Source organism: Larus michahellis, chromosome W (assembly GCF_964199755.1).
Source record: "Larus michahellis chromosome W, bLarMic1.1, whole genome shotgun sequence".
NCBI lineage: Eukaryota > Metazoa > Chordata > Aves > Charadriiformes > Laridae > Larus > Larus michahellis.
The window spans coordinates 18,306,672-18,334,599 of record NC_133929.1 but is presented as its reverse complement, the minus strand read 5'-3'; the positions used below and the strand labels follow the sequence as shown (position 1 = coordinate 18,334,599).

Here is a 27,928-nt window from a genome sequence, read left to right as displayed (position 1 = left end):
AATACCACCCAGGTGGGGATGTGAGTGCCTAAACAGAGCAGGAAGCAGTGGTTGGAGGGCAGCAGGTCATGGAGGGGTGGCCATCAGTGATGGAAGAGCTGTGGGAGGGCTGCTTTGGGTGGTTCAAGGGAAGCTAGCTCTTCAAACCCCTGATGGGGCAGAGTCTGTGCTGGGACGAGTGGCTGGGAGCACGAGACCTGTGGTGGGACAGTCCAGCCCTGCCAAAAAAAAAAAAAAAAAAGTCAATCAGGGAAAAGAAAACCTGCTTAAAAAAAAAAATAATCGGGGAAAGGAGCCCCGCAGGTACCTTTGGGTGGAGAGAAAGAGCCGGGGCCCCGCATGCGCCCTTTCACCTGGGGGGAAATGAAACCTCTGGAGCACGTTCCCCCAAAGCCTCGCCGGGACCGCCCCCAACAGAACTAAACTCACCCCGCGACCCCACCGGCTGAGTCCAGGCGCGTTCAACGCACTCCGGCTGCTCCCTGAGCACCCACCTCCCACCCCTCATAATTGGCTGCAACCCTCCACGCGCATTTCCCTTTCCTCGGGCGCTAGCCAATCGTGAGGCGAGACTAGCCCAGATGCTCGTCGTGCTGGGACTTTCCGCCTGGATTTTCCCATTGGTGGATTTTTGCCATTGTCTGCGCGACCCGTGTTGCCCTGTAGAACAGCCACGGCAGGAGCGGCGCTGCGATTGGCTGACGGGTGTTGCACTTGGCTCGTGACGATTGGGAAGGGAAAGGAGAGGGGCGGGGGAGGAAGAGGAAGGGCGCTCGTTCTTTTTTTTTCTCGTCCCCTCGCTTCTGCCTCCCTGATTGGCTGAGGCGCTGGCCGGGCTGAATTTCCGATTGGTCAGCGCACGCTGTTGCCAGGCAGGTGAGGCAGCGCAGGGCGGAGTTTCCCCTTCCGATGAGTCGGTTCTGAGGTTCAGTCAGCGTGAAGCACCTTGATCTGTCGCCACCGCTGCGAGCCTACCCGAGACCCGCCGTCGCCTGCCCTGAGGAGCCGCCGCTGGCCGCCTCCCCTCGCCCCTTTCCCCCCTAGCGCCATGGCCTCAGGATCCGAGTAAGTGTGGGCCGCCCCCCAGCCGGCCGCGGCCTAGGCCCTGCTGAGGTGGTGCTGGGCCTAGCTCGGCCTGCCTCTCCTTACCTCACCTCCGCGCGGCTCTGCCTGGGCCGGGCCCGGCGGCTGGCCCGATCCGACCTCCGATCATGCTGTGTCATGCAGTCTGTGAGGAGGTTGGGGTGGGGCCAGGAGGGGGATGGGCCACTCCGTGCGTGCCCGGAGAGGGGCCCCGTACGCCGCCGCCCCTCAACTTCCCGGCCAGGTTTCCCCAGGAAGTGTCGAGTCATGGAGGAACCGAGGCCTGGTCAGGTCGGGCCTCCACTGGGCTTTGGCCGTGCCCCCTCCCGGGGCCGTCCGGCCTGGGCTAGGCCTCAGCCAGGGAGGGCTTTGTCTTCCAGACCCCGGAGCGCCGGGGAAAGCGGTGGAGGCTGGCGGGGCAGCAAGGGGGGAGAGGCGTGTCTCGGTCTCCTCCCCGCAGGCCCGCAGCGGCCCTCGGGTCGGGGCTAGAAGTGACTTGGCATTAGAAGAGGCAGATATGTTGTGCCGGGCTGGCCTCTGTGGCAGCTGAGGCAGTCGGCTATATTTTCGTCTCCTGTGTCTTGCCTCACTCTGTTTTCAGTTCCAGGCTGAGGGTCATCTTTTGTGCTCCTCAAAAATGAGTCGCGTAATACTGGTCTCTCAGCTCCCAGCCCACGTGTGCAAGCCACTTAATTGCCTCTTGAGAGGAGTAAAAATAGAACCTAAAGATAATTTCCCCAATTCAAGAATACTTTAAGTGAATTGTTGGCCTCGCCAGAGGCACTTTCAGTCCCTTTAGTGCCTGTGGTTTATCTTCTCCTTTTCTTTTGCAACTCCTGCAATTTAGACCTACTTGGTCCTACTAAGTCAGTTTCAGCAAGGTGTGCCAAGAATTTAGTGTCTGGTAGAGCTTGTGATGGAAGTGATGGTCTCAAAGGCATATTTTGAGCTTGAGCAAAGTGAACAGTGTCTTTAAAAATAAAATTCTACTTTTGCAAAGTTGTTCTCACTACATAGGAATCAACAAAAGTTACTCTGCAACTGGAAAACAGTTACTTTTTAGTTGCAATTTTTGGGTCAATGCTGTTGGCAGCCACCTTGCTGAATTGAGCTTTAGCACAGGGAGTAGCATTGCAAGAGCTAATGGAGTGTGGTTTCTGAAGAGATTCTTGTTTTCATGTGCATACCTGTCTGAAACAGTATTTGAGAACTTGGCATCTTGAGTGTGGGTATGAACTCACTGCTTGATTGTCATGTGCTGTTCCAGTAAGTGGCTGCAATCATCAGATATTTCACTCATTTGCTTCAATGGATAAAATGTTTTATGGTTTGTTTTTTTTTTTTAATACTTACCTGAGGAAAGTAGTTCAGTCTGTAACATAGATGTTCAGGGTAGTAAGAAACCGCTGACAGGTTTTATCTAGGAAGTGAGTTCATGAGGGTATTGATAAAAAGGCACACCAGTATACAGAAGGCATGACTGTTTTCACTTTTGTTACTCAAGCTGGAATCATTTTGAGTTGGTGACTTTTCATTGTATATTTAGCACAGACTTGCAGGAACAACTTAGTTCCCTACTTTATGTGGAGCTTCAGAGATTGGTAGTCATTTTCAGAAGAATCGGTGATTACTTTCGGCTCTCACTCTTCATACTGTCCACCACAATGCATAGCCTCTGGGCATTATCACATGCCGAACAAGGGGAGCTCTGACACAGAGAAAAATGATGAAGTGATGTAAGTTGTAAAATATCTCTCCCTGCCTCTTCCCTGTGTCAAATGGGGCTATTTGACTGCTTTACTGAGAGAGAAAAGGGGGCTAAGGATGGAAACTGGGAACCCATTCTGGTTGGTCTTTAGGGCTAGTACATATTTGCTTCAATTTTATTGGTCTTGTGCTTTATATGCAATTTTGGCCATTAGCTGTGCTATTATGTCCTTGCTTCTGGCCTCTGTCTAGGGGCAGGTTTTTGATGCAGGCTTTGAATTTCCTTTTAATTCCAAAACAGCTCTAAAGCTACATTTTGTGTTCAATTTATCCCTCTGTTAAGTTAGTGAAAGAAAGGTGCAAGAGGGAAAGTGTGTGAGTGAGCTGACAAAAGGGGTTAGTAGGGGAGATGATCTAGAGGATTTGCACCAGGCTCTCTCTGACAGGAAACTCATTGAGGAGCTTTAAAAATTACCTAGGTTAGCTGTCTGTCCTGCCCTTTGCTGAATTTTACCAGCATGTGTAGGAAAGTTGGCAGGAGAGAACCCCAACACATGCCTTAGGCTTTCCTGCTTGGTGTTTTCAGTTCAGGCTCTCCTTGCCTGATGCACAGATGTCGGGGATTGTCTGAGCGTGGTTGAGGTGCACAGACATATTTTGTTCTGTCATCTCAATTACAGCATGAGGAACCCTCAGGAGAGATGCAATGAGGGCTAATGGTGATAATAGTATTCTAAACTGCTACTGGAAGATGGATACTGTCTGTCTGTCAAAGTCCTTACCCTTGTCTGTAGGAGAAATAACATCACTCTCCCGTGTAGCTGTCATATAATTTCTTAACACCTTTGTTTCTTTGTCTGCAGAACTGTCAGGTCATATAACTGAAGCTGACCCCACGTGTTTTGATGTTTGCATGCTGTTTCTTGGAGACCTTTCTTCCTTTTTTAATGTCTCTAAGCTTTTCAATTGCTTTAAGCGCAGTAATGTACTGACAACGTTGATCCAGCTCTCGCTTCTTAGGAAACTGCAGATTCAGTTGTTCAGTACTAAAACTTCTTTTCTCACATTGAGCATAACTAAGTGGACCTTTTGTTGTACTGTTCAGCCCTGTTGTGTGTCAGCAGGTATCTGAGCTTATTTTCCAGATTGATACAGCTTTTGGTTTATTGAAAGTTTTGGTCCAAAAGCTTCCACTTGCTGCCCAATTCCTCTTCCATTTATTTTTATCTCATATCCCAGACCCTTTTTTAGGCTGCACAGCAATCTCTGCATCCTGAGGGACAGCCACTCAGTTTCAGTGACAGTTTATGTAGCCAAAGTCTGGCAGCAGTTTCTTATCAAAAGCCCTTTGGATCCACATCTTGTGCAGAGGGATATGATTCACATTCACACTTTGAACAAGCTAAATTGTTTCTTTCTGGTGTCCCTTAGCTCAAGTTTTAAAATCTACCTGCTAAATTAATTTCCAGTGTCCAGGAACTAATGCTGAGGTAAGGCCCTTATGGGTAGGTTGTTGTTTCTATCCACCATTTTAACCACAAGATCCTGCGTGGCCTGATGATGTATCGGTTTCAGTTTTCTTATTGCACACTCAGTTTTCCTGGAAATCCCAGACCTTTTAGGACTTACCAAGACTGCATTTTAGGTTGAAAATGGAATTCATGAGCTCCTTCCTGGGTGTATCCAGCAGCATTTCTTGTCTCTTTTTGGGTTTAGAGAATGGATCTATAACATCTCACATGGTTATTGAAAGGGATGGATGTCGATTTCTTACCTCTTGCACTCTTTAATGAAGAGAGGAAAAAGGTGACTTTCCCAGTGCTGGCAGTCCTGGAAAGACATGTTTTACAACTCTTTCTTTTGTTCACTTAAAATAATGTTGCCTCTCATTTCCAGCATGTTTTCAAGCTTCACATAAGCCCTGATAACATAGGAAACAAGCTGGCTGCCCGCATAGGCTTGCTTGGTGTTGTTCCCCCTTTTATGTGACAGAGAAAGGAGCCGATACCACATAGTCTGTCTTGGAAAAACCTCTGTCTTGAGGGGTGGGGGGACCTCGGGTAACATCACACTGTAGGTATGTCACCTCTCTCTGATGTACTTCTAAAAATGCAGTGAGCATGCCAAGTGATGCACTGCTGCCACAGTCTGCGTTCGTGCTGTGTAGCTGCTTGCTCTGCCACTTCTACTCAAGGTTTGATTTCTTCTGGTTATTTTGTCCTTAAAACAGCGAAATGGAGCCAAAGCGTACAGCCAACACAGTTGTTCACAAAGCTTCCTACTCTCTGCTGGTGCTTGTTGCTTGCTTAGGACAAAGGAAGATTTAATTTTTTCTTTTTGGTGAGAATCAAACCAAATTGTGCAAAGTTTTCTGTTCTGACCTTAGTCACTGGCACATCTGGACTACTTTGAGAGAATAGTCAGACGCCCACCAAGGGAAGTTACAACAGTCTGCTGCTGTTGTTGCTGGCTAATGTACAACTTCCAAGAGCTCCTCGGGAATCAGTTGATTCAAGTTCATATTTCTTTCATAAAGTCAATCATGATTAGATTTTGAAGGAAATCACTTAATCTGCCTTTCTTTTATTCCTTCATTTCCTTGCTGTTTGATGTGTTCCATTTTGTCAAGACAAACAAATTATCTGTCATATTTCTTGTGGCATAGTGGGCTAGAGCTGCAGTGACTCCTGTGAAGGTATTATGGAAAGGTGCTTATATTCAAAAAAAAAAAAAAAAGAAACCCCCATTTTTCATGAGCGCTTGAATATTTCTAACGGCTTGCTAGTTTTAAGAGTTTAGCCTGTTGAGGCCTATTAGTTACAACTCTTCCTGTCAGGGGAGCTGCAGCATTGTCCTTTAATTCCCCTATTTATCTGGGATTTGACACCAAATAGACTTGAACTTTTGTTTTGGTGGCAGTGGTTACATGTGATTTCAGATGAGTCCGACTAATTCTTTTAGGCAAAACATTGTACAGTCAGCAACATCTCACCGATCATTTATTTTCATAGATAGCTTCATAGCTATTTCCATTTGAGGCTAGTAAAGTTATATTTAGTTATATTATATATATTATTATATATTATAGTTATATATATATATAGTTATATTTAGTGACAGAAAACATTCTGCTTTGAACTCCTGAAACTGGTGCCTAGGAATATAGTTTAGTATAGTATAGTTTCTAAAAGACAAGACAACAAAGAAACCTGTAGAAAATGGAGAACAAAAGAAGGAGGTGGCTGGAAAGGGGGGGAGCAATATCACTTGGACTCATTAACTTCTGTTTTCTTTGCCAGTTCTAAAGCAGATGACTTATCAACTGCTATTCTGAAGCAGAAGAACAGGCCCAATAGGTTAATTGTTGATGAAGCCATCAATGAAGACAACAGTGTTGTGTCACTGTCCCAGGTGCGTCATCTATAAAAGCCAAGCATTTAATCTGGTAATATGCAAGCTGTTGCTGTCTATTAACTTGAAATGTAACTTTGCAACGTGAATCGAAGTATTTACGTCAGAAGCTGCAGCAGTTACAAGTGAGGGAGGTGGGTTGTCTTGTTTTCTAACACTCTTCCATGATAAAATATATTTTGATTCTCAAGTTTTAGGATTCAGTTGAGCTTGTGCCCTTAGTCTGGCTTCAGGATTAGCTCGACCGGTGTAGTGGGAGCCTCTGTCTTCGTAGATCTAGTATATCACTTCCAAGATGTAATTCTCCAAAGTCAAGTAACTTTCCTTCAAATGCTTGAATTCTTGTTTTGTCAAAAGTTTGTTCTAATGCTGTTATTGTTTACAGGCAAAAATGGATGAATTACAACTGTTCAGAGGAGACACTGTTCTGCTAAAAGGAAAGAAGAGGAGAGAAGCGGTCTGCATTGTTCTGTCAGATGATACCTGCTCAGATGAGAAGATTCGCATGAATAGGGTTGTTCGCAACAATCTGAGAGTGCGCCTGGGTGATGTGATCAGGTGAGGACTAGTTTGCTAACTTGTGTACCCCTGAGTTGCCTAAATAATTTGTGCGCTGGCTCTGAATTGATTCAGTCTGTAGCGGAGACAGGGTCTGCAGGAAGTATTCTTACATCTTCCAGAGATCACAGAAATGTTTTCAAGTGTGTGTCTTGTATTGGGGATCTCAGTTTACTTTTGCATGTGTTTTGGGCTGTATGCATATTCAGATTAATACTAAAAAGTGATGCTGAAGATTCCTGAAGTCTCTTCAGGAACTTCATGAGCCCAGGTCCTGTCATTAAATTAAGTAGTTCAATTACCCTGCTGTTGTCACTGTCTTCTTCCCAAATTTACATTGTCAGATGAATTCACAAGTTTTTCCTGTCTAAGCAGTAAGCAACATTGTAATTGATCTCATAGTATGGTTAGCTCAAGCACTGAGCTACCATATGACAACCAGAAGTTAAAACTTGCTAGAAATGAGCAATAAAAACATGAAGCAGTCAAATAGCAAGATTAAAAATCCTCGAAGGTTTTTTTTATATTTCAGTGTTTTGTTATAAAACATTCTATGATGGGAGTGGGGGGAAAAACGTGTGAGCATTTCTTAAACATAAAAATGCTAATTTGCAGGCTTAAATACGTAAGGGCTGACAGCTCTTCCTCCTGAGCATCTTCCTAATCTGGAATATCGTGCATATTCTGAGAAAATTGGAGCCTGGTTTCTGACATTAGACTTCCTGGGGTGATGTCTGGAATAATCTTAAAATGCAAAATGTGTTTCATACGAACTTCGTAGAGGAGAGAAACAAGTCTGTTCCACCCATCTCTCTACCACTAGAAAATGCAAGTTTTAAACACAACTGTAGTTGGAACAGAACAGTGCTTTGAGCCAGTCTGTGGATTTAAAATAAAGGTGAATCCTTACTTTAACCTGATGTGAGATTACCGTTGGAGTAATTTCTAGTGAGACAGTTCAGCTTGCACTCTCCTCTTCTCTGCTGAGAGTTCTGTAGTGGTTCTCAGCCTTCCAGATGTGTTACCATTTGTTTTAGCTTTGTTGCAAGGGTCAGAGAATTTTCACACCTCTTGCTGATCTTTAAGTACTTATTGTTTTACTTTCTGTGGCCTGGTTTCTGCCAAAATCCAGATTCATGTGCTCATAGCTTCCTGCTTGTAGTCTATCAACTGTTTTCCTTCTGTGGCAGTCTGTCTTTTCCTTTACCCTTCTGCTATATCCTCTCTGTAAAGCATGTGGTAAAAGAATCTATTAAGAGTCTCGAACGAAGTAGCGTATGAAAAGTCGTGCGCTCAGCTGCAGTTCCTCATAGGCTTTTCTTAGCTGGCAAAGCCAGTTTGAGCTTTCTGCCTCTGCTGCAGCTTGATACTCTGAGGTGTTGCTACAGTAGGCTGTTGGCCTACACTGTAAAATAATAGCTGAAATGTTTATTTAAAAAGGGGAAAGGGGCCTTCGGACTTTAACCTAAATGTCAGTCTCCACAAAGGGGAATTGACAGACACCTGCCTACCCCTGGTTGGTACTGTGAGAGCCTTTGCTCAGAATCAGTGTTATCAGCAACAGGAGCTCTTTTCTCTGTAGTAAGTTATGAGAGAGTGAGGAAGGAACAAAGAGTTTTCCCCAGCTCCCTTTCCCTTACAGTTGTTTCAGCAGTAGCTCCTTGTTGAAACAAGAGTTCATTCACAACTCTTGCAGGTCTTTAGGCTGCATTAGTAACTTGTGAATGTGCCTTGGGGATGGCAAGGGGGGTTACAGAAGAGCAGGGGGTAGGAAGAAAGTATGAAACTCCCCAGCAGTTTTGGATAGGGCTGAGAGGAGTGAAGGGAAGCATGTGTTGTGAAGACTAGCTCTCAGATGGGCATGATTTTTGCCTTGTTAGCATTCTTGTGCAGGTGTGAAGTTTCACCAGGGCTTTGGAGGGTCCTTTCTGGCATTTTACTGGCCTGGGAAGGGACATAGCTGCCTTTTCCAGACTCAGGTATAAGTCCAGGATGATATGGTGTGTGAGCCGATGCAGGCAGGACACAGTAACAACCACAAAACCACGGATGAAAGGCAAAGAACAAATTTAATCTTGATACTTCATGGATCGGGGAATCTCCGAAGCAGCACCTGGGCAGAGGCATGCAAGCAGGGAATGCAGGCACTGCGGAGCAAGAGAGAGTCCTTGTTAGCAAGAGAGCACAGACTCCCTGTTCTTGCCGGTATTTCAAGGGTTCAAGCAGGTATAGTTTTCCTACTGTGCTTTGATCTTCTTTGACAGCAGGGCAGGATTCTCAAGCGGCTAGATAAGGTGTCCCTGAGTCCAGAGCAGACTTAAGTTATCTAAGCGCAGATGTTCTACTTGCAAGCACATAAGACTAAACAACAATTAGTGTGATATATGTGTTTCCCAGCACCCCAGGTGCGAGTCCCTTGAGCGTATTTACAATCCTCCTTGCTGATCTTCCGTTACTTTTCCACATTCCACCCCCTTGCTCAAGAGACCGCTTCTGCTGGGGTTGACAAAGCTGGAGATGTTCATTTAGGCTTGTGGGGTGTAACACAGAGTAATTTACAAAGGCATGCAATAAACATATATCTAGAAAAAGGAATAAACGTATTTCTGCAATACTGCTTTGAATCAGGTGTCCCATTCCTCTTGTCAGGGGATTAAACCACTCAGCCAGCCAGGCACCACCAGTGGGTTGTTTCATTTGATGCATTAAGTCCCGGAGAATGCTGAATGTCGTGCTTTATGCTGGCTGTTTCATCAGTTATGTTGGGGCAACACATGCCTTCAAAGTTGAAGCAGTGTTTCTGGTGTAAAGGGAGCAAATAGTCCACTGTCAGTTGATATTGTAATATTCATTGGCATACAGCCGCTACCTACTCAGAAAAGATAGCAATGAGAGACATGAATATCAAAAATCACTTAGCATAATATAATTCTATAATACAGCTGCTGGGGTTGATGCACCACTGAAACAAATTGTCTAAAGATCTGCAGCTGTTGACCTTCCCTTCATATAAAAGGCAGGTGAGTTAGTTACAGTAGACACTAACCAAATCCAAGTATTTACATGTTGATTTTGCAGAGGTGTATCCAGGGCACGTGCTTGTAGTACCAGACTACAAAGCACAATGAGACAACCTGTGATAGGGGAGGAAAACAGCAGTGACATCTCCTTCCAGTGATACATACGCATTGCTCCAACTCCTTCAGCTATTATTACTCCATGTTTGGTAACCTCATGTGGGTTTATTGCCCACACAGATTGGAGAGCTATGGCTTCCGCTTTTTCAGATTAAACTTCAATTTGATGTTGGGTTTGTGACACCAATAACACCGTTCCAATGCCATCTCCTCTAGATAAGGCACAGGTATTCGTTGAAGATACCTGAAATACAAAAACTTGAGCATCTGATATTAACAAAGGATGTAAAGTAAGAGGAGAAGTTGGGTTATGATGTATAGGGGAACCTTGTAACGCCTTGGACCAAAATCCTACAGGTTCTTTCTGATTTTTCATCCCAGTCATCTGCCACAATCCCAAGACTATATCGTCTGGAATCGTTACTAACGTGAACGGATATCCTTGCTTAGGAGTGTATAATTGTGCATGCTCAATCAAAGCATTTTTGCAGGCATCAAAGGCTTCTTGTTGCTGCTTGGTCCCCTGCCAGACAACTTTCTTCCTAGTTAATTTCTGCAGAAGGCACATTAATATCACTAAATGTGGGATAAAAGCTCTCCAGTACCCTAAAAGTCCACAAAGGACTGTAACTGTTTTACAGTGATTGGTACATACCTGATTTGGTATTTCTCTATAATCTGTCCGTGCCAAACTATTCCCCAAAATTGTACTGTAGCACTAGGGCCCTGTATTTTCTTTGGATTAATTGCCCGGCCTCGGTCCTGCAAATGCACTTTCAGCAATTCAGCAGCTGCTTCACTTTCTTGTTGTGACTCTGCCATAATCAGTAGACCATCAATATAATAGTAAACAGTAACAGTACCCGACTGTACTGCTACATCATCTGCTATCATTAGGTGGCAAATGGAGGGACTGTGTTTGTATCCCTGAGGCAATACTTGGAAAGTATATTGCTTTTGTTCCCGGGTCACATCTTGCACTGAGGTGTCAGGCAGGGCGGAGGGGGGGCGCGGAGTTGGTGGTGGGGCTGGGGGTGGTCGGCTTTTTTGCATAAATGCTAACTTTTGCCACCGGGGAAACATTTCTGATGTTGTGATCCCATCTCTTTCTGATTGTGGGATAACAGCTTGTACAAAATCATTCCGCTTTTGTTTCCTTGTCACCCATGCTGTAACTGCTTTCTGTTTCGTCGGCTCTCCTTTATTCACCACCCACACAGATGGTCCCGAAATCACAGTCTCAGTTTCCCTCAAGGTATTTCCTAGGGCACCTACAGTACCCATAGCATTTGTCGCTGCTGGTATAACCAAGGGGTTTAGTGAGGCAGATGCTCCTCTCAAAAACTGCATTTTGATACTTCTCATCACTGCTACACTGTCCGGATTGCATCCTGTAACCAACACATGAGCCATCCCCATCTGCTGCACCAAATTAATACCTTTCTTGGTTGCACACCAGTTTCCGAGGGACGACACTAATTCAACAAGTTCTGTATATGCTGTTAAAACTGCTGTACACAACCACTGATACAACACAGGTGCAATAATGTCTTGCCCATCAGGACCTCTGACATTTTGCAGCTGAGCATCTCCTCGTATCTGATCACGAATGGGTATAGGGCTTAATAAATCTTTTTCACCCCCTGGTAAATGAATAGATGCAGCTGCACCCTGAGTCCATAGCAGACTTAAGTTATCTAAGTGCAGATGTTCTACTTGCAAGCACGTAAGACTAAACAATTAGTGTGATATATGTGTGTGTGTCACTATATAGGTGTGAGTGTGGTGTGTGTGTCACTATATAGGTGTGAGTCACTTGAGCATATTTACAGTCCTCCTCACCGATCTTCCATTACTTTCCCACATATGGCTAACTGGAGTTTTCTTCTCTTGCAGCATCCAGCCTTGTCCAGATGTGAAATATGGCAAACGTATCCATGTGCTGCCAATTGATGACACAGTAGAAGGGATCACGGGGAATCTGTTTGAGGTCTATCTCAAGCCGTACTTCCTGGAAGCATACAGACCCATCAGGAAAGGTAATAGCACCTGTTATTGAAATCCTGATGTCAGCGAGTGTGAGCTAGTCCTGAGACTGAATAAAGAGAATTTCTAGAAGCTTGCACAGATCTCCATGAAGCATTAGACTGACATCTGTAGGGTGAGATTTTGTTGGTGCTGATTTAATTTTTTTCCCAGTCTTCAGAAGAAAGGGTGATATCTGTTGCTAGCTGGCAGAGAAGCTTGATAGTTCTGCGTTGTTTTGCTACGTGGGATGGGAGACCATCAGAAAAGGCTGAGGTAGAACTCAATTTAATGAGATTTTTCTCCTGAGTTGCTACCACTCAATGGGATTGGGGAGTTGTCCGCATATTAATCAATTGGTTGGATATACTAGCTGGCACCCTGACTAAATTCACTTTTTCAAAGTAATTTAATTAATAACTGGGAGAGTACATAAAAAACCAAATATACTTTTAGAGTTGTGCTGGTAGCGCTTCTGCTGGAACAAATAGGTCCTAATACAGTATAAACACAAGTTGAAGTTATCCAGCTTCTGTAGCCCAGTTTAGACCAGGAGTCATAGTGCAGTATTATATATTATTCTGCTTCTGGAGACAATCAGTTATAACTAGTAACAACTAGTTATAATAACTTCAAAATGAATTTTTATTAAGTTGTGGCTTTTTGCCTGTTTTAGAAATGTTAAATTGAAACCGAATGGAAAAGAAATGTGATTCCTTGCCTTTGTGTTTTGTATGTAGGCAGAGTATCTGTTTGCTAGTTTTGTTTGCTGTTTGTTTCTGGATGAAATTTGAGAACTTCAACTGCTACAAATCTAAATGATGCTTGGGTAGTCACAGTACATGCAGCTCTTGAGTTTGAAATACAGAGTGGTATTAAACATACCAGCAGTGTATGCCTGTGTAACCCACTTCCTTGTCCTCTGGGGCTGCTGATAGTACAAGGGTTGACATTTTGCAGACATCTCTTGCATCAGGCTACTGAAATGGGTTTTACAGGTGACATCTTCTTGGTGCGTGGAGGAATGCGTGCAGTGGAGTTCAAAGTGGTGGAGACAGATCCAAGTCCTTACTGCATAGTGGCTCCGGACACAGTGATCCATTGCGAAGGAGAGCCCATCAAACGAGAGGTGAGCAGAATCCCGCCATGCGGTTCTACTGAATCCCCTCTGTCCAAAATCTGTTTCAGTGACAGTCCTTGAGAGCAGTAGTATTTGCAGTTCCTGTTTTGGCATTTTGTGTATTGAATGTAATGATTAAAATCTCTGGTTTCAGGAGGTGAGCTCCTGCTGAAGGCAGTCAGAGAAATTTGCTTCCAGTATCCTTCCTCAGATGCTGAGATAGCACCAATGCTTAGATTTGCTGATGAGATGCCATACTTTGGCAGCAGCTGATTTTGCATCTGCTTCCAGATATCTCATGCTGGATTTAGATGCATCTTTTAATTACAAAGTTCTCTTGATCCATAGCAGGGAGGGCTTACAATGTTGCTAAATTTCATGCCATGTGAAAAGAAAGCAATTAGTGCCTTTTCAGTGAGAAATTTGAAATTTCTAAATGGTTGATTCCCCCTCCTCCCCCCCCCCCCCCCCCCCCCCAGTCCCTTAAGGTATCTAGCCTTGAGCATCCCAAGCTTGAGGCAGCTTGAGTGGATTGTCAGGTCTTGGCCACCTTATTGTTACAGAGTAGGAAATCTCAGAGAAATGAGCTAAGGTGGTTGTATATACTTCATAAAGTAAGTGCCTTTTTACTACCTGCAAATCAGGGTGAGTGCTGGTTTGTAGTTAGCTGCCTTCTGAAAAATTCATCACTATTTGACACTGTGAAATTATATCTGGGCACTGGATGAGTCCAGTTTGGGCTCTTCAGGACACGGCAGAGACAGATAGGAGCAAGTTCATCCAAGGACACCAAAATGATGAGGAGCTGGAGATCAGAATGAATGAGGAGCAACTGGGAGAGTGGGTTGATGCAGCATGGAGAAGGGAAGGAAAAGAGGCGGGCTTACTGGCAACTTCCTGATGGGAAGGGGTGGATAACCAGGCTCTTCAGAGAGTTGCACCCAGGGACAGGACTAGAGGCAATGGCACAACCCTGGAGAAAGGCCTGGAGAGGGCAGGAATCTCCAGACCTGGAGATCTTCAACACTTAGATAGGGCAACCTGCTTGAAGTAGTAGTCCCTTTTTTTGGGTGTTTGGACTGAGCTCCTCTGAGATTCCAGGCTGTGTCATTTTATTATTTTAGTGTGGCCTAATGTTACAGATAGCTAAGGCCAGTAGAGATTTGGACAGCCAAATGAATGGATGCTGTAGAGCTATACTGAAAGAATTGGTTATGGTTGGTCTTATCTGCACATCTGGATCTTAACATTCTCTGTTACTTTGAGTCAATCCCAAAGGAAAACACTATGTCAGAGAACTGTATGGTAGCTAGGGTATGTCAAGTAGTTAGAAATATCACTTACAGTTTAAGGAATAAGTATATTTTATACTGGGCTTCATTGTCAATTGTTATCTTTGTTAGCTACAGAGGGTCACACAACTTGTTTTGCACTAGAGTCTGTAGGGGTCCTGGCAGCAGAGGCTGTCATTCAAGAGGGTGGGCTTCAGTGAGGTCTAGGTATGTGCAGGTATTTCCCTTTGCATGTCTGGGAAGAGAGATGTGTGAGCTGATGCAGGAACAACCACAAAACCATGGGTGAAATGCAAAGAGTAAATTTAATCTCGATACCTCATGGACCAGGGAATCTCTGAAGCAGTGCCCAGGCAGAGGCATGCAAGTGGGAATGCAGGCACTGCAGAACTCAGTCCTTGTTAGAGAGTTTTTGCTAGTGAGAGAGTCCTTGCAAGAGAGAGAGAGACTTCAAACCTGCTGTTCTTGCCTGTGTATCAGGGATTCAAGCAGGTGTAGTTTTCCACTGTGCTTTGATCTTCTATGACAGCAGGGTGGGAATCTCAAGTATGTTCGATAAGGTGCCCCTGAGTCTATCACAGGCCTATGTTATCTAAATGCAGATGTTCTACTTGTCAAGCACATAAGACTAAACAACGATTAGTGTGATATATGTGTTTTCCGACACCCCAGGTGTTGAGTGTGTTTACAATCCTCCTCACTGATCTTCTGTTACTTTCCTGCAAGAGAACTAAGAAACAATTGTAGAAGACACCAGGAAGACTTGAAAGTGAGGTTCTCAAGACAGCAAAGAAATGGCAATGAGCTAAAACCTGGATTCCTGGGTTCTGTAGACTGGGAGGGATTGTTGAACAGTTGTTTTCACTCAGATGTTTAATGTATTTCCTTCCGGGTAGGATGAAGAAGAGTCGTTGAATGAAGTGGGCTATGATGACATTGGTGGCTGCCGGAAGCAGCTGGCTCAAATCAAAGAGATGGTGGAACTTCCCCTCCGACACCCTGCACTCTTCAAGGCCATAGGGGTGAAGGTAAGTCCCCATGTGTACCAGGTGGATGAGTGGGCTTGCCCTTGCGGATGACTCTTGATGTCGGAGATTTATGAGGTATTGGGAGGGGGAATAAGTAATTTGGGTTGGGTTTTTTTAATGCTAGTGTTAGGAAAGTATTTCCTTACATGTTTTGGACACAGATTAAAAGTACAAAAGTACTGGCAACTTGCAAAGCAGATGGATGCTTTGAATCAGCACTGTCAGTTACTGGCAAAGTTTTTGTTTGTGTGTCATGCAAAGTAGTAAGGGTGTTGATAGCAGTGCTATGATGGCAGCTGTTGCGTGAGTTTGCATCACAATTTCGGACTGGCTTTATCAAATGCTTACAGATTCGCTGTGAAGCTACTTAGGCATTCAGATACTAGCTCACCACCTAAGTCCCTTGCCTTTGTCCTCAGCCTCCACGTGGGATCCTACTGTATGGTCCTCCTGGCACTGGTAAAACACTAATTGCCCGAGCAGTGGCCAATGAAACAGGGGCTTTCTTCTTCCTGATCAATGGTAAGTTTTGTGGCTGCTTTGGCCCCAGATCTGCTGTGTGCTTATTCATCTGTCTCATGATAATGAATGGTATTAATAGGGCTTATAGAGCCACATTGTCTCCCTGACATCCTTCCTTACCTCTTTGAAGTGTGCCTCTGGGGACACTTAGAGGCTATTCGTGTGGAAGCATCTGTGCACTTCCCTTAAGCTTGATAGTTTTGTAGCAGGCTAGTTGGAAAGACAGCTTTGCGATGCAGGGACTTGGAGTCTGGCTGAGTGTTCGTTTATGTTGGTGAGGGTAGAGCTGGGAGTGAAGTGGTGAGGTTATTCTATGTATATGGGTGCAGGACACTTGTTTCTGTTGCTGCCAGCATGTTCCATTCAGAAAAGAAGCTGGTCTGCTGTGGATTTCTTTTTTTTTCCCCTCAAGTAAAGCACAAGACCTGTTCTGTTTCACATAACATTAATTGGGAGGAACTGTCCTGAAAGCTATAATGAGTACCTTGGGACTTAACTACAAGTGACAGAACCTCCTATTGATCACTCTTCACCTGTAGCAGTTGAGATGGATACTGGTTTATGTCCAGTAAGGACCAGATTCTGAATTTTCCTCGCTGTTTTTCTGTCCCATTTTACAGTCAGTGCTGGAGTAACTGAACATTTGTACTTAAGGAGTGCTGCTTTTCTTTTCTGATTTCAATCACTTATAGACCCATGAAGGTGAAAGCAAAGGAGTGTATAGCACAGCATAGCAGTGAGCAGCAGTAGGGAAGTGACTTGCTTTGTATCTCAAGGTATCAGATGTAAATGGACTGGTTTTAACCATATGTCGCCCTTGTCATATACTTCCTAAGTGTGTGGAAGGTGTCACTGCATGCTAATGAGTCAGATGTTTCTTTAGACGCTTGTACTTCTATTGCGTAATAAAAATAACATTGTCAGAATTAGTGATGCATTCTCTGTCTGCTGGTCTCAAGCCTGGAGCTGCAGGCAGTGTTGTAGACGGAGCTGGTATGAATTGGTGAGTTACTTGTAATGAAACACTCTTAGTACCTGCCTGCACCAGTGGCTCTGCAGCTGATGTACTTCAGTCACTAGCAGCTTTGCACTCCTGAGGGTCAGGTTTCTTTTTCTTGGATCTCTTAGAAGCATACTTTTCTCTTCATTACCACTCCCATCAGCATGATAGAAAAATCTGTAAAAACAGAATAAATCTGTGAGCCTGCACTAGTGTTCAGCATTGTAGGAGATCTCAGGGGACAGGGGAATGCTGTCCTTCCTTCTGGGATTGATGTGCTTACGCCTTTTTTTGTTTTTTGTGGTGTTTTTTTTTTTAACTCATAGGATCCTTTGAGAGGAGATGGGTTTGGGGTTTTGGCTTTTTTTGGGGGTGGTGGTGTTTTTTCAGTGGGTTGTTTTTGTTGTTTTGTTTTTGGTTTTTTTTTTTTTGAACTTGTAGGATCTTACAGAGGTAAATGTATACCCGTGTAATGCAAGCTAAAGACAGCTTCAATATCTTACAGCTTTTTACTTCCCTACCCTGATAATTCATCACCATATAATTTGATTGCTTCTCTTGCAAGCTAGGACTGTCATTAACTGTGTGTAGTGGCACATTACAGAGAAGCTCACCAAGTGTGAAATAGGGTAAGGAAAGAGGCAGCTAAAGGTAGCTCATTATCTAGTGCTCCATTCTGTTAAACTGAAAACACCAGAATAATAATAGAAAGTAATTCTGCATGCTGTTCTTGCCTGTTCAGCTGAAGATTTAGCGAACTTGGCTGATAGTATCTGCTTTGGCTTGAAATATAGATACTCCCACGTGAACATTATACTAAAAAATTCAGCTGCATGCCTTGGGGCTAGCTGCCTCTCTTCTGGGTGCCACGGTGCCATTACGTTTTCAGGTCCTGAGATCATGAGTAAGCTGGCTGGTGAGTCTGAGAGCAACCTGAGGAAAGCCTTTGAAGAAGCAGAGAAGAATGCTCCTGCCATCATCTTCATTGATGAATTGGATGCCATTGCTCCTAAGAGAGAGAAGGTAAAGAAAGCCTGTAGAAGGTAAAGGAGTGCATCTTTTTCGGTAGCAGCTGGTGTGAATCTCTGCATTTGACTACAGGGTAAAGCAGTATTTTAACGCTTGAATTCAGTTGGATGTCAGAAGTTGGATATCAGAAGAATCTGATATAGTTCATGATGTTTCTTAAGAGCTTGTGTCTGTTATATCTGTCTGCTCTGGTGCAGTACTAGCTCCTGTGCTGTGTTTTAGAGCTTTTGGTCTAATCATTACTTTCTCTCTCCATAGACACATGGAGAGGTGGAACGTCGCATAGTGTCTCAGCTGTTGACTCTTATGGATGGACTGAAACAGAGAGCACACGTGATCGTTATGGCAGCTACCAACAGACCTAACAGCATTGACCCAGCACTCAGGCGATTTGGTAACCACGATTGATTGCCCTTTTTTTTTGTGTGTGTGTATCAGATACTTTGTTATGGGCTATGCTTCAGGGACCTTGGAAAGATTGAGCAGAAATTAATATTAAACATCTTCTGTGTGTTACATAAACTATTGGCTTGTCTCCAGCTACTTCATTTCTAGGCTTCCAGCCTTTGGTATAATTTTCTGTGCTGTATTAGGTTAGAACTTGTAGAAATAACGAAATAATTAAAGGGTAGCATGCTTTTTCATCTCATCAATTAGGTGAGGCTATTTCAGGACTAAACACTTAAGGGGTTGTTCATGCCTCAGGTTTCAGAAGGCTCTGAATTGTCCAATTTCTCTTCCTTTTATTGATGAGAAGTCTGGTAGTTTCTGAGTTTCAGGTTTTTGAAACTTTGCAGTGCAAATAAATGTCTGTTGTATGACCAGTTGGTAAAGTCTATAATAGCAAACCAGTCAAGTTTGCAGGAAAAAACAGCCTCTTAAATGTGTAGTGAGGCGTTTGAATGCACAGCTATGGCTAGAGGAAAATGATAGGTGTACATACCTTAGTTAATACTGCAGTAATACATAGGTTTCCTGCCTCCCTGGATATTGGGGCAGTTCACACTTTTTACCACTTGAGTACTGCTATGAAAGTTCTGAAAAATTAAATTTCTCAGTATTTGTGGGCTCCCATGCTGAGGACACGAAGGTAGGAATAAACAAAAATGTCTTGTGGTGTGTTGGTTAGGGGAAGCATATTTTCTTATAAATGAGGCTCATAAAAAAACAGAAATCCTCTGTGTTTATATAATCTTGAACTCTAGTTAATACAGTAGTCTCACTTTCCCTAAATGACTAAAGCCTTTCTTCCTCTGATCTGACTCTGCTACTGTGCTGATAGATGCTACAGAGAAACCCAAAGCTCTGGTGTTTTCTGAAATGGTATGTGTTTGTGGCTCGTCATCATGTTCCTCTGTCAGAGGAAGGCAGCAACTCCAGCTCCTTTAGTTCGCAGAATCAGCAGCTCAAAATATGTTTTGTACTCCTCAGGTCGTTTTGACAGAGAGGTAGATATCGGTATCCCAGATGCTACCGGGCGCCTGGAGATCCTGCAGATCCACACGAAAAATATGAAACTGGCTGATGATGTGGATCTGGAACAGGTGAGTAGCATGCTATTAGGAAAGCTTGTCTCCACTCGTTTAGGACAGCATGAAACTGGGCGAATGTGTGGTCTCTGGGCTTCCTTCTAACTGGTCTACCAGTGACCAAAAATCCTCACTCACTAGTGAAGAATGGCATGGCTAAGTGAAACAAATGTGCATCAGTCCAGTCTGGAAGTGCCTTGCCACTGTCCTCCTGGGTTTGTTTGCTGTGGCATTCTCTTTAAAAATAAAGCAAGCCTGAAACAGCACTCACAGAGCTGGGTGAACATTGTGGTGATACTGGATGGTTACTGTAATCTCTGTCCTGAATGAAGAACTGCAGTCCTTGGGGTTATCTTTCTGCACACCATCTGAATTCCTGTTGCAGCTTTGATCTCAGGTCTTTGCCTGTTAAATATGTGATAGCGCTTGTCTTGAATTTGCAGCAGAGCACTGATGTTCCTGTCCTCCAGAGTTTTGTTGCACCTGAGTGAGTGACCAGAGCATGCATTGCCCTTGCAGAGTGCTTGGTTGTATCCCTGTGAGTCATAGTCAGTGCTCTGCTTTCAGGTGGCAAACGAAACCCACGGCCACGTTGGTGCTGACTTGGCTGCTCTTTGCTCAGAAGCTGCTCTTCAGGCTATCAGAAAGAAGATGGATCTCATAGACCTAGAAGACGAAACCATCGATGCTGAAGTGATGAACTCGCTGGCTGTGACCATGGATGACTTCAGGGTAATGCAGGAGTGCCCCTCTTTCTTTTGGGTGCAATGTCTAACTGCTTATCTGAAATGTGTGAACATAATGTGTTAGAATTCATTTAATGCTATTTCTTCTAACAATAGTGGGCTCTGAGCCAGAGCAACCCTTCTGCTCTTCGAGAGACTGTGGTGGAGGTGCCACAAGTTACCTGGGAAGATATTGGTGGTCTAGAAGATGTAAAGAGAGAACTCCAGGAACTTGTACAGGTAAGGGTTTCCAACAGATTTTTGCCTAGTCAGCTTGAAAAATAATTATAATTATAAAATCCAGAACCTCTTCACATTCCTGTTTGGGCTGTGAACAGGGTAAATGCAGAGTTTTTATGATATTTTTCTTGTAATGGACTGAAAATACCACGCTGTTCCATCTTAGTGAACTTAGGGAGAGTAAGATGATGGGAAGCAGCATCAGGCTTTCTTTAGCTGAGTCTACAGTGACATCTTGAGTGGGTGTTTTGCTACATGCAGAAACAGCAGCAGTTCTGTTTCTCTTAAGTGGAGACCAGCAGTGGGACCACTGCTGAGAATCCTGTTACGTGGTGGCTTTATATGCCAGAAAGTGGATGAAGATTCTCATACAGAGAGCCTCTGAAGGGCTTTCCATCAGCATTGACATAGAGACAGGTGGGAAGTAATTGTGAATCTATGAAAGGACAGGCTGGAATGAAGTCATGAATGGTCTGTGGAAACTTCTGTGCCTGCCTGTGTTGGGGTGGTTTGGGTTTGATACGTCCCTGCTTTCAGTTGGCACTGTAGAAACAGCCTGTCTGTGAATAAAAGAATCTACTTTTCAGTCTAATTTTCTGGCATTAAAATCATTGCCTGTCTCTGACCTTGTTGTGGAGGATAAATGCTCACATCAGACATCTTGCCTGTCTCTGGAGAGCAGAGCAAATAGATTAGATAATGAACTGTTCCCTTTTGCTTCTGCAGGGCAGAGTGGAGCTGGGGTTAAGCATGCTGGAAAACTACCTGAACTGGTACTTAGTTCATAGGTGGAAATAGACTGTTTAAGGTAGCTTTACAATTTAGCTGTGGTGCTTTTCAAACCAGTGCCCATTTAAAAACTCCAGCGGCACCGAGCAGGTGTTTAACTCCCCAGAAATCTCAGGTAGTATTTCTGGTAGGAGCAGAAACAAAACTGATCTAGTGAAAGATGTCCCTGCCCATAGCAGGGAGGTTGGACTAGATGATCTTTGAAGGTCCCTTTCAACCCAAACCATTCTATGATTCGAAGGTACAGACCTATTCTGGCTCATCATAGAGGTTTTTGTTTGTTTGTTTTGTTCTCCTTCAGTATCCTGTGGAGCACCCAGACAAGTTCCTCAAATTTGGCATGACCCCATCAAAAGGAGTTCTGTTCTATGGGCCACCCGGTTGTGGTAAAACACTGCTGGCCAAAGCCATTGCCAATGAATGCCAGGCAAACTTCATTTCCATCAAGGGGCCAGAATTGCTCACCATGTGGTTTGGTGAGTCTGAAGCTAACGTGCGTGAAATCTTTGACAAGGTAAGTGTATCTTCTACTCCTTGTGCTATGTTTGTGCTGAGATACCCCCAAAACACTGTCTCCACTGCACCTGTCATACTGGCCTGGTTCTTGTTTGTGTGTTTTGTGTTTTCCCCACTTGGACTGAGAGCAGAGGCTGCTTTCCTGATGTTAGGGAATTAATCCTCTTTGGCAACATAGCTATTTAAATGGTTTTCTCCTGCTGCAATTTGTATCTGTTGTTACAGGATGCCCCAGTGTCTTAGCAGTGAGGCTAGCATTAGGATGGCATAGATATTCTCTGCATCCCTGAAAGCTTACTTTGACACCTCATTAGCCATCACCTTCTACAGATTTTCAAAACATGCTACGGGTTCTTCTTCCGCAGTTGGACTAGATGATCCCTTCCAACTGAAATATTCCATTCCGTTCTTGTCCTGCAAAATATATGGTTTAGAAAGGAGCTCACTCCTACTGCCCAGTTTCCCCATAGATAGTGTGACCTCCTGTCAGTGGAGAATAATCCTTCTGGATTATTTTGGGAATCCTCACTCCTGTGGTCAGGGAAGGTGCTGAAAGAGCAAAGTTGGAAGGAGAGTGAGAGAGAAAAAGTTAGGTTGAGAGGGAACATAAGAGGCCATCTGTTCCAGCTGTTTGTCCAGAGCAGGGAGATAACTTGGAAATTCAATCAGGTTGCTCAGGGCCTCCTGTTCTGAACATGTGCTAAGGACAGAGAATCCCTGGCCTCTCTGTGTCTTGTGCTAATGTTTGAGCTCTCTCATTGTGAAGAATTATTTTATTATTTCCTTATTTCTAACTGAAATTTTCTTTGCAGCCGTTTGTGCCTGTGGTCTTTCATCCTTTCACTGCACATCTTGAAGAAGGATCTGGCTCCCCTTTCCCTATAACTACCCATTAGGTAGCTGAAGACAGTGATTGGATTTCCCCCTTCCATTTGATATATCTTGCCCACTGATACTTGAGTGCCTAAATAACCAATTGACATCCCCAGATCTTGCAGGGAGAGTTCTGGTCCAGGCATTACCATTGGAGTTACCACCCTTCTGCTTGGTTCACAATGCTCCTAGCTTTGGGGAAATACAGCTGCTTGTTCAGGATAATTTAATTGAGGGTTTGTGTGGCAGGAGACTGTTCTGGAGCAGCTCCTCCAAGCTCTCCTTGTGGCAGCAGTGCTCTGGTACTCCTCTGAGCTGCTTTAATTGTAGGGTAGGCTTAATGTGAAATCAGCATGCTCCTCGCCTGGTGGTATTAACATGGAGTAATTGTTACCATTTGCTTTTTGCAGGCCCGCCAAGCAGCCCCTTGTGTGCTCTTCTTTGATGAGCTGGACTCCATTGCAAAGGCTCGAGGTGGGAATATTGGAGATGGTGGTGGTGCTGCAGACCGTGTCATCAACCAGATCCTGACAGAGATGGATGGCATGTCCACCAAGAAAAACGTCTTCATCATCGGTGCCACCAACAGGCCAGACATCATTGACCCAGCCATCTTGCGCCCCGGCCGTCTGGATCAACTCATCTACATTCCCCTGCCTGATGAGAAGTCACGGGTTGCTATTCTTAAGGCCAACCTGAGGAAATCACCAGTTGCCAAGGTAGGATCTGCACCCTGACTGTGTCTGACTTGGGTTTGCTGTGTGCTGCACGTGTTCCTCACAAGCTGTGGACAGAGCAGAGGGCTGGTGACTGCTCCACACAGTACGGAACTGGGAAACCTTCAGTCCCTGAAGGATGGAGATGAAGAGGTGGGGGAGGCTTGAGATCTGAGACGAGGTATCAACAAAGCTAGGTGTTAGTGTGTAAGCACAGCAAGCCTTTATCACATAGTGGAGTTCCGCCCACAGTGCGGGAACAGGAAACCCTGTTATGGCAAGATGGAAAAGATTCTTGTACTCTGAAAGAAAAGTAAGTGTAGAAAACAGGGGTGGGAAATGGAAATTAAAGAGGATCTGTTGCAGTTAATTGTTGCTGAACTCTATGATAGGCAAGAGCTATGTCCCTTGCCTGGGGAGCAGGCAATAATGCAACTGATAGTTAAATTTTGTGCCAAGCTTACCTTTTTAGGTGCTGTTGGGAAGGAAAGCTTCAAATGAGGTTGCAGTACTACTCCCTCAGTTGAGGGGGAGGAGGAGGTTGGTTGTCTTGGTCTACCTGTGCCCCATCTCCATTTCCAGTCCAACAGCACTTCATTTAACTCCTAATGCTGAGACCTGAGCAAATCAATATCCTAAATCCACAAGTCAACCTGCCTCTTCTTGAGGGTGAATAGTGCAGAGGCATTCTGCTCTCGTGAGACCCCACCTGGAGTACTGCGTGCAGCTTTGGGGCCCCCCAACATAAGAAGGACACGGACCTGTTGGAATGGGCCCAGAGGAGGGCCACGAAGATGATCAGGGGGATGGAGCACCTCCCCTATGAAGACAGGCTGAGAGAGTTGGGGTTGTTCAGCCTGGAGAAGAGAAGGCTCTGAGGAGACCTTATTGCGTCCTTCCAGTACCTAAAGGGGGCCTATAGGAAAGGTGGTGAGGGACTCTTTATGAGGGAGTGTAGTGATAGGACTAGGGGTAACGGTTTTAAACTGAAAGAGGGGAGATTTAGATTGGATATTAGGAGGAAATTTTTTCCTGTGAGGGTGGTGAGGCACTGGAACAGGTTGCCCAGGGAGGTTGTGGATGCCCCATCCCTGGAAGTGTTCAAAGACAGGTTGGACAGGGCTTTGAGCAACCTGATCCCTGCCCATGGCAGGGGGGTTGGAACTAGATGATTTTTAAGGTCCCTTCCAACCCTAACCATTCTATGATTTATAGCTGCTTCACGGGGTCTTGCTGGGTGTGTGGGGAGTGTGGCCTATCTTTGTATGTGGTTAACTTTTCCCAAAAACAAGAAACTTAACAGCTCATCTTTTCAAAATTGTCTAAAGTTAAGGCAACACCTTGATACCATGGGATCTAAAGACACCTCTTTGTCACCTGAGGGTGTAAGGTGTAAAGGACAGGCCTCTCTTGGTTTGTTTTTTGGGTTTTTTTCCTGCTAGGATGTCGACCTGGATTTCCTAGCTAAGATGACCAATGGCTTTTCGGGGGCTGACCTGACAGAAATTTGCCAGCGTGCCTGCAAACTGGCCATTCGTGAGTCCATTGAGAGTGAGATCAGGCGAGAACGTGAGAGGCAGACCAACCCTTCTGCCATGGTGAGTGGGGCACTCTGAGCTTTTCCTGCTCATGAGACTGGCAGCCCACCTCTGCCCATGGGTGAGGCAGGATATGTTCCTCTCCATAATGCTTGGATGGAGATGAGTGAGCTCTCAGCACAGAGCATGGAGCTGGAGTACTTTGTTCTCATTTTTGTGGGAGGGTGAGGCCCTCCTGGGGTGCCTCATTGTCAGCATTGCTCAGAAGGCCCCTGCTGCAGCCTTGACTCAGTCTGCCACAGTGTCCCTCTACAGCCCCTACTTTGGTGGGCATTGGAGCATCCTGGCCTAGAGGGAGGCTGTGGGCGGCTGTCGGGCCGCGGAGCTTGGGCACACAGCTCACCTGGGCCCTCTGTCCTGCTGCAGGAAGTGGAGGAGGATGACCCAGTTCCCGAGATACGCAGGGATCATTTTGAGGAGGCCATGCGCTTTGCTCGACGTTCTGTCAGTGACAACGACATCAGGAAATACGAGATGTTTGCACAGACTCTACAGCAGAGCCGTGGCTTCGGCAGCTTCAGGTAACTGTGGGGGAGTGGGGGGAGGGCAGTGTGGCTCAGCCAGCTCCAGAACAGAGTACCAAGGCAGCTTTCTGTTGGATTCTGGGTAACAAATTTCCTTTTCCACCATGTTTTCCCATTCTCCCTAGCATATACAGCAGCCAGATGAGTATGTGGCAGGTGTAGGCTGTGCTGCAGGTCAGTTGTAGCTGCTCTGTTAATGCTAAAGTCCATCAACCCTTTTTTCCTTTAACACCAGTGACATCCAGCAGCCGTATAAGCCTTTTGTGTGACCTGCCATAAGGCTTCATCCCATTTCTTCTGCCTGTCCTACTTGGCACCAGGGTGTTGGCATGGAGGGAGGGGATTGTGCTGAGCTGTGAGGAGGCTTTTTAACAGCATCTCTTCTCTCCCCTCCTGCACCACTGCACGCAGGTTCCCATCAGGTAACCAGGGCGGTACCGGTCCGAGCCAAGGCACAGGAGGTGGCAGCGGGGGCAACGTGTACAGTGAAGACAATGACGATGATCTCTACGGTTAACTCACTGTCCTCTGGACCAAAATCCACATCAGGCCACATTGTACAGGGGAAAAATCCAATGACTCTCGGCTTCTTCATTCCTCAGTCAGAACAGTGTAGCTGCATGTCAGACTTTGTACAGGGAATCTTTTCTGCAAACACCAATCCAGACCAGTGTTCAGTTGGGAGGCAGTCAGAGAATTAACAAGGAGGGGAACCGACTTAATTTCTGAGAAATTTCTGTTCTAGTTTGTGGCAGAATCAGCATCTTTAGCAAAGAGTACAATGCTAGCCTGTATAAAATAAATCCCACAAAAATAATAAAAATCCCACAAAACTCTAGCCAGGCCCTGGCAATTCCTTTGTGTGGGACTGGTGAAGCGTAGCTTGTGCTGCCTCTATAAACCTCATGTCTTGCATGCTATCTGAGCACTCCTCAGTCTGGTGGAGCCCATCTGTATGCATGCTTCCCTGGTGCATTTGAGGTTGCTCTTCATTCTTATGCCTCTTAGCCCAAGTTAACAGAAGAAATGGGTTTGGCAATCTCTCTCCCCTGCCCTAATTTGGCAGGAAGCACCAAGTAAGAGAGCCTGGTAGTAGCTATCTCTTGCTTCTCCAATGGTGGCCCTGAGCTGTTGGGGTCTCCTGCTGCTTTGGCTCCTCTGCACCATCGTGGGTTTCTGATGACAGGTATGGCGCTCTGCTGCTGGCCAGCCCGTTGTTGTGCCTCATACTCAGTAGTCTGGTTCTGATCATGGTTCTTATCCTTCCTTTCCACTTACAGGTTGCTGCCTTGCTCTTTGGTTTATTTTCCCATCTCTGAACTTAAAAATCTGCTACTGCTATACTTCAGTGTTTTATATGAGAGAAGCCCTCACGTGCACCGGAGCGGTGTGGCAGGCTAGATATGGCCCAGCACTGAACCGAAGGTTCAAACAAATATGCCTGTTTGAGGCAATGGCTATAGGATGCACAGAGTGGCCATGTGCTATGGGCTTTTTTTTTTGGGGGGTGCATGTGCATAACTGAGAATTTCTGCAAAGAGGCTTAAATACAGATTGTGTGGCAGAAGGGTGCCCTAGGCCTTTGGGGCTGAGCCACAGTGGAGAGGGCAACCTCCTCCACAGCAGTTGTGCAGTGCCTAGGCAGTGGGAGTTTCATCCCCAAAGCCTGGCAGATCTAGGAGGGCCTCATCAACCTGGCTAGATTTAAGGAGAGAGGGGAGACAGGTGAGGTGAGTCTCATCTCAAAATGGCAGAAGGATGGGACTATCCATGAGAACAGGGCTTGGGTGTAGCAATGGGGAGAAAAATACTGAAATTGGGAACACTTTAAATAGCACAACCTCCTGCTGTGGTAAGAAGACATATAAGCCCCTGGGGAGGGTGGGTAGCCCCTGCTCAGGTACTCTGTTCTACTTCAGAGCCGTCTGCCTGCCAGCACCACTCTTGCCCTGTCCTTATGCCACCTCTGTTCTGTGCTGCAGAGAAAATGCTGGCCGTTGTCTCCTATGACAGCAGGGTTGAGGATGGCCTGTCCCTCTTGTAGGCAGACTCCTGGGGGCCAGGAGAGCCAAGCAGGGAAAGCTGGCACTTCCCCTGCCCCACACCAGCCCATTTTGGGGATAACTGGCACCTGGCAATCTTTATTCCAGGGCTGCTTCCCCGCCTGCACTTCTCCCTGCTGCTCTGTGCTCCTCCAAGCAGGGTGGATGCAGATGTTGGCTTTGCTTTCATTGTGTCCTACTTATTCATCAGTGCAATCCTGAGAGAAGCAGCTCCAGCCATGGAGGAAACCAGAAACCAGACACTTTCAGCCATGTGGAAAGCTTCTGCACCCATGACGGGAGCTCTCCAGGACTCTTCCAAAAGCCTTCCCCAGCTCTGGTGGTGGATTTCTTCCTGCTAGTTTGGGGCTGTGACCATTCAGCAAGCCCCCAGCAGCCCCACCCTGGTGTCTCTGTGTGCTGTGGAGGCTGGGGCAAGCAAAGCATGAAATGGTAGGGAGTGT

The 27,928-nt window shown here is 45.4% G+C and overlaps 1 protein-coding gene across 1 annotated transcript; it reads left to right on the top strand.

Annotated features, from left to right (window-relative positions):
* The first annotated feature begins 565 nt into the window (after positions 1–565).
* LOC141735460 (transitional endoplasmic reticulum ATPase-like) lies at positions 566–26,260 on the top strand. Its single transcript, XM_074568292.1, has 17 exons — positions 566–1,065; positions 6,090–6,201; positions 6,587–6,759; positions 11,793–11,935; positions 12,920–13,050; positions 15,230–15,361; positions 15,781–15,883; positions 17,773–17,906; positions 18,171–18,306; positions 19,344–19,456; positions 20,009–20,173; positions 20,284–20,406; positions 21,497–21,709; positions 22,995–23,303; positions 24,743–24,898; positions 25,265–25,419; positions 25,834–26,260. The coding sequence occupies exons 1-17, from the start codon at positions 1,049–1,051 to the stop codon at positions 25,937–25,939; spliced, it is 2,421 nt and encodes an 806-aa protein (XP_074424393.1). The 5' UTR covers positions 566–1,048; the 3' UTR covers positions 25,940–26,260.
* Positions 26,261–27,928: the final 1,668 nt, after the last annotated feature.

What these genes read in the sequence shown, in the direction of transcription:
- LOC141735460 (XM_074568292.1), top strand. An exon ending in CGCCTGGGTGATGTGATCAG is followed by an intron (nt 6,760 to 11,792) that starts GTGAGGACTAGT and finishes CTTCTCTTGCAG; the next exon opens with CATCCAGCCTTGTCCAGATG. An exon ending in AGACCAACCCTTCTGCCATG is followed by an intron (nt 24,899 to 25,264) that starts GTGAGTGGGGCA and finishes GTCCTGCTGCAG; the next exon opens with GAAGTGGAGGAGGATGACCC.